Below are 6,575 nucleotides of genomic sequence, written 5' to 3'. Positions count from 1 at the left end.
CCCGGCTCCACAAGGTTCGGACGAACACGAAAACAGAAACTCTGCACATCAAACTCATCTGTTCAGGCTGCACCTTGGCCCATGCAATAAAATAAAATATAAATAATAATAATAATAATAATAATAAAATAGATCTCCTATTGTCTCTGTAGCACTTATTATTATTACTACTTGATGAAGTTGATGAATGATTCTTGCACATGGTTGAATGCACTTATTGTAAGTCGCTTTGGATAAAGGAGTCTAAATAAATGCAATTCATCCCGTTACTGATACTGTCATTGGCCCTAAAAAAAATAATATGGTTCATGCAATATGTATTTTTAACAAAACTGCCATCTTGAAGATGTCATCTCATCTGGCAGGTCTGATATATAGATAATTGGTCCTGAGATTTAAAACACAGCAACAAATAAATAAATTAAAAAAATAATAAATACAGCCACATACAAAACAACACAGAGGAAAACAAAATGGTATCAAAGAAATAAGAAAGCATAATTCACATTACAGCTCACAAATCTGGTTTGAAGTTTGAAGTTGTGCAGTTGCTTTTGAAATCTTAATGTTTCCTCGTTCGTTGATTTGTTTTGTTGTCATTGTGTTTGTTTCCTGACATGTTTATAATCTACTTTTTTTTTCTGAAAATGTTGTTTCTAAAATGTTGTCTTGCACCAGTTGGCTAAAATCCACACCTAAAAATGTGTTTTCTGAACTTAATCAATACGACTTCCATCAGTTCATTGTTTTATTTTCAAATGCCTTCAAAAAAACTGAAACAAACATGGCTCAAACATTCAGTTTTTTCTTCATAAGTTATAACTTATTTATTCACATTAACAATTTTTTTCTGTGAAATACACAACATGGCAATGATCCACATTTTAAATAACTTTTTATTTCTATTTTCATAACCTATTATTTACAGTTCCATCATGGAAACAGATGAGTCCTCCCCGTGTATGATGCTTGTAATGTCTATCTGGGCAGAACAAAGTCCCTATAATATATGGGACCTATAGTGTGAAGTGTTGTTGTACCTTCAGCACCTGTTCTATATTCCCTACAGTATCACTGCTGGAGCACTTGGACCAGGATCCTAAATTTTATAGGATTACCACTGTTCTTTTTTAAGGGATTACGTCCAATTTTATTGGACTACCCCACCTTCTCTCTGGACTTTCAAAAACTTGTTCAGCATAGCCACAAATGCGGGATATAAGCCAGTCTTGTTGGGGGCATAACAGTCCCGAGCTGGGATATTAAAATGAGTTCTATGGTGAATTAGCAGCATGCTTCAGCTCTGCTGCTCTCTCTCTCTCTCTCCCTCTCTCTCTCTCTCTCTCTGGAGGCCTCTGCAGCTGCGGAGAAGACGCTGTCGTGCAGTTTTCTTATGTGTTTCTTCAGGTCAAAGTTGCGACAGAAGCCTTTGCCGCAGGTGGCGCAGGTGAAGGGCTTCTTGTCGTTGTGCGTGTGCATGTGGAAGGTCAGGTTGTAGACCTGGTGGAAGGCCTTGTTGCAGATGGAGCACTTGTACTGCTTCTCTCCGCTGTGCGTCAGCTTGTGGTTCTTGTAGTTTCCTGGGAAATAAAAAAAAAAAGGAATAATGAGCATGATAGGAAGTACGGAGATTAAACAGAAACATAAAACGAAGAATGTCTTTGAAGTGAACAATATAGCTGCAAGTTATAGCCTACAACTGTGTTTTTTACATTATTGATTATGTATTGATTCTTTTTGTTTCATCTATAAAATGTGAAAAAAGACAAAATTCAAGTCATGTCTCCACATTTATTTTGACCAACAATTCAAAAAAAGGGGGGATTCATTGAAGAAGTTAGAACCAGCTGTTTATTTTTTATTTTTTTTTCAATTACTAATCAAAACGGTAACTTGTCTTTAACATTGCAACAAACTGGCACAACTTCCTGTGACTTCAAATGAAAATGACATCCCATAACATATACAGGCCTTACATTCTCCTGTGTGAAAAACAGCCTCAAGTTAAGACTTCAGTTGACCGAACATAACCTTATGTTTATTTTCTCTGCGACATAATGCAGATTAAATTAAAAAATAATCACTGCACACTAAACAGAACAGCAACATACAAAATAAAACACATCATTCCTGACAAATATCATCTGTAGAATTATAAAAAACAATATTGACATAGCTAGAACAGATGGGTGATATTTTAAAGGAGGGTTGAAGAAAACAAGCAGGAGGGGAAAGTGAGACACTCTGCTGTTTACTATGAAAGTGAGAATGGAAGAGGCCTCTTTAAGGTCAGCGGTTCATTGTGAAGTTAGAGCCTGTCCTCTGTCCTCTGTCCCTCTGCTCTTCCCAGCCTTCATTAATCAGGATTTTAGTGTGTCGAAGTCAAGAAGTTGTCAAACTTTGTCAAAATCAAGCTCAGCGACAACTCAACAAAAAAAAGGCCCCGTTTCCCAACTTCTGGAAGGTCTCTGGCAGCTGACCCAGAGCAAATGCTGCCGTCTTGAAGGGAGAATTAGTCCGTGTAAAGTGACATGTCCTATTTCCACTGATCGCATCACGCTCATCGGTGGGCCTGCAATTATTCTCCTTTCATTTCACTCTCACGGACAGCTAAGAGCGGCAGTATATATGCTGCTGATTTTACTAGTTATTTCAGCAGTGGACAAAACCCGTTTAAAGGATTCCTTCAAAGCGAACAACAATATAAAGTGTCATTGTTTAGGGAAAAAGGAAATCTGTTTCCTCGTGCCAAATTAAACAAATTACTTCACATAATGACCTATTTTCTTTTTAAATAATAAATCCAACAATACAGGAAAAAAATGAATACATAGAACTACTGAAATAAGCAAATAGCCAACTATCCAACAGCATCATTATAGGAATAGAGTGTAAAAAAAGGAGGAGGCGAGAGAAAAAAAACAATAAAAACGTCAACCAGCACGGAATTCCGTTCACGCGCAGTGCAGGAATTCCTACATTTAATGGGTCATTTTGTCCGTTACAGAGTCCTGAAAACCTTCTGTTATTAAAACACAGTGAAATTATTTCACCTGTTCACAGTGCAGGAATTTTCTAGAAACTGTCAAGATGATCAATAGATTGCAAAAAAATTACACTTGAATCTTAAAACAATTTAATTATTATTGGAAATAGATTAAATTGAATTTAATCTCACCAAATGTGCAGTTATTTTTTTTCTTGTTTATTTTAGGTCGCAACAACAGAGAAAAATAGAGATTCGATTTTTTGCTTTATATATACATGATAGTCTAACCACCCAAATATTGAATATAACGAATATTTTAACTTTAAATATTCTCACTATTTGACATAATTACCTGAAATTGTTTTTGTGTTAATTATTGTTTCGTTAAAATACCAATAAAACAACAAAAACTTAAAATAAAAGAACAGCAATAAAAACTTAAAACAACAACAATAATAATAATAATAATAATAATAATAATAATAATAATAATAATAAACAATAGGGAAGCCTGCCAAAAGTGTTAGGATTAATATTCCACATTGTAATTCGGGCTCATGTAGAGCATTTTAAAGACAACATCAGGTCGGATTAATGTTTACCTTTCTGGTGGAAACCTTTCCCGCAGAACTCACAGACGAAAGGTTTGTACCCGGCGTGGATCCGTACGTGCGTGTTGAGTGTTGAGCTTCTGTTGAACGCCTTCCCGCACTGGTTGCATTTATGAGGTTTTTCCTGAACAGGAAGACAATTTAGACAACATCAGTTACAAAAATTGTAAATCCAAAAACTGATTTAAAAAAATATATATACTGTTCTATGTGCGCGCAGCAGCGTCTCACCTGCGTGTGGATGATCTTGTGTCTGCAGAGCGTGCTCGCCTGCCGGAATCCTTTACCGCACACTTTACACACGAAGGGCCGGGCTCCGGTGTGCACCGGCATGTGTCTTGTCAGGTTGTAATGCGCGTTAAAAACCTGCGGAGGATACAAACACACCGATATATATTTATCAGATTAGTTTAAATAACAAACCCCAGCAGGTTTAGACTGAGATCAAATTAAAATTATCTAATATAGAAAATCTGGTTGCTGAATTTTTTTAACTTCTTTAAATTTTCTTTTTAGGCTTAGTTAATTTTTTATTTTATATATATATATATATGTCACATTATACTACTAAAACGTACCTTCCCACAGACTTCACACGTGAAGTTTTTGGGTTTCCCGTCCGCCGCGCTGGCGGTGCCGCCGCTGCTGCCGCTCAGCTTACTGTGCGTCTTTCCGCCGCTCTTCTCCGCGCTCAGACCGTGCTGGTTCTCCTTCACTATCTGGTCCAGCTGCCCGGGCAGATGTTCCTTGTGCGGGTACTGAGGTGTCGGCAGCTTATCGGCCGCCCCCCCAACCCCGGCCCCGGCCAGTTTAGCGCTCTCCAGCAGCAGCAGTCTGTGGTGCGCCGACAGAGAGGCCTGGGCCTGCGGGCTGGAGAACCAGTGTCCGGCCAGCAGCTCCGACTGCTGCTGGTACGCGGAGTCCAGGTAGTTGAGATAGTACAGAGAGCCTCCGCTGGGCACGGCCACGGCCTGGTGGAGGACCTGAGGTTTCACCACCCTGCTGCTGCCCCCCCCAGACACCGTCACTAGCGGCTGCTGCTGCTGCTTCGCGCCCGGCTCCGCTTTGCCGCACATGCCGCAGCCTCCTTTGCACGGCACGGCCGCCGCGGAGCCGCAAAACGTGCCCCTGAAACTGGCTCTCCACAGCTCCGAGTAGTTCATCAGCGCCTTGGCCTGCAGGTCGTAGCTGAAGGGCTGCAGCGGGATCATGCAGGGGATCGGGTTGCAGAGCCCCAGCAGCTTCTTCCCCTCGGACCGGTCCTCCTCAGAGCTCCTCCTGCAGGGCTCCGAGCTCTTGGACATGATCCGGTCTATGGAGAAGGCGAGGGTCTTGGGAGCCGCGGACGGGCCCGTCCTACCGCAGGACATCACCGTTTCCAGGGACGCAGAACTTGCCATCTTGTTGTTGTTGTTGTTGTTGTTGTTTGTTTGTGTCTTGTTTGCAGATCAGAACTTGGTGTGAGCAACTGGCGGTCTCTAGTCCGACCCGCGTCCTCCAGCTGCCTGCTGACCCGGCGCGTCTTTTTCTCTCACTCTCCTGAGCTCCCAGCAGAAGAGACAGGAGGACACATCAGTTTAATAAGCACCTTGCCGCCGTCACAGTGTCACGCATTTGCATTCAAATGACCATCCCACTCCTGCAACAATAGCATCCAGGGGTGATGGATTAATGCTCATTAACTAGTGCACACACAATTAACAGGACATTACAGAGCTCGTTAAGGGAGGAGAGGAAGAGGAAGAAGAGGGTAGAGGAGTAAAAAAAAAAGACAAAAAAAGACAAAAATGGTTGTATTCTGATCTCCTGGAGAAACTCCGAGAGCGAGAGCAGCAGTAAGTTGAGTGTGTGTTGGGAGTTTACCTCTGTAATGGTCTGATGGCTGTGTGGAGAAACCAGCCGGCTGCTCTCTCTAGCTGCTGTCACATGGTGGCAGCGCCCGCCCCCCCCATCCTCAGCAAGGATCACTGTCTCCTGACATCAGGGGGCACCCAAACCTCCTGACAGGGAGACAGGGAGACAGGGAGACGTCTCCATCAACCTGCACGTCCTCACTAACACATCTATTGATGGAGTGGCACATGCGCAACTTAAATATGAAACCACAAGAAAATGGGTGACATACTATTGATCGTTAAAAACGCATTGGAAAAAAAGTTGTATTAAGTCCCCCTGCTTTCATTTGGTTAAGAACACAGTAATCTTTTTTCTTTTCTTTTTTTTTTCCAGGAGAAAAGCTGCTAATCCTCGGAGATGAGATCCCTCCTTTTCCACGCGGTTTTATATACTTACTATTTGTATAAATTCGAGGACGTCCAATTTCCACCTGTTTAAGAGCAGAGACTCCCCTTCGGATCCTATTAAACGTTGTTCCTCCTTCCACTCTATTCAAAAGAAGCAATTTTCCAGCGCGATTCAAGGCTCAACTCAGCGCACGGAGGGAGAAAAAAAAGAGAAAGAAAGAAAAAACACAAGCTCTTTCACTTTTAGCCACTAAAGCACTGCGTGAACCTGGTTTTGTGTTTTTTTTTTCTTCCTGAAATAGAGGGTAGACGGATTAAAGAGGGAGAGAGAGAGAGAGAGAGAAAAGAAAAGACTTAGCTTGGACAGACAGAGAGGACAAATGAAAAGCCTCTAAAGAGGCATACAAGAAGTTCGCTGGAATCCACAGTGTGGGAGTTACAACGAGCAGCAGCCTCTCTTCTGGTCGCCACAAGGGCCGGGTTGAATTAATGTGTTTGCAGGCCTTTTTTACCTGAGCTACTGCCATCAAGTCAGAGGGAGGGAAGGGAAGGTGGGGAATGAAATTTAATATTATGATAATTATTATTACCTCCATGTAGGTCTATAGATCTGTCATGAGATTTAATTTAATAACATTTAATTGAGTCTGAAAATATGCAAAAAACAATTTGGGGATGATTATCTTCTCCAGTATTTCATGTAATTTATACAAGATTGTTTTTTAAACCATC

General features: G+C 41.4%; 1 protein-coding gene across 1 annotated transcript; it reads right to left on the bottom strand.

Moving 5' to 3' along the window:
- Nucleotides 1-768: 768 nt before the first annotated feature.
- fezf2 (FEZ family zinc finger 2) lies at nt 769-6,188 on the bottom strand. The gene is made up of 6 exons (XM_074652414.1): nt 5,893-6,188; nt 5,464-5,600; nt 4,179-5,139; nt 3,832-3,966; nt 3,592-3,724; nt 769-1,580 (listed from the first exon to the last, which is right to left on the bottom strand). The coding sequence occupies exons 3-6, from the start codon at nt 4,998-5,000 to the stop codon at nt 1,285-1,287; spliced, it is 1,386 nt and encodes a 461-aa protein (XP_074508515.1). The 5' UTR covers nt 5,001-5,139; nt 5,464-5,600; nt 5,893-6,188; the 3' UTR covers nt 769-1,284.
- Between the last annotated feature and the right edge of the window lie 387 nt (nt 6,189-6,575).

The sequence above is a fragment of the Sebastes fasciatus genome, chromosome 1, assembly GCF_043250625.1.
Source record: "Sebastes fasciatus isolate fSebFas1 chromosome 1, fSebFas1.pri, whole genome shotgun sequence".
Lineage (NCBI taxonomy): Eukaryota > Metazoa > Chordata > Actinopteri > Perciformes > Sebastidae > Sebastes > Sebastes fasciatus.
Note: the sequence above shows the minus strand (reverse complement) of the source record. Positions and strands in the feature narration are given on the sequence as shown.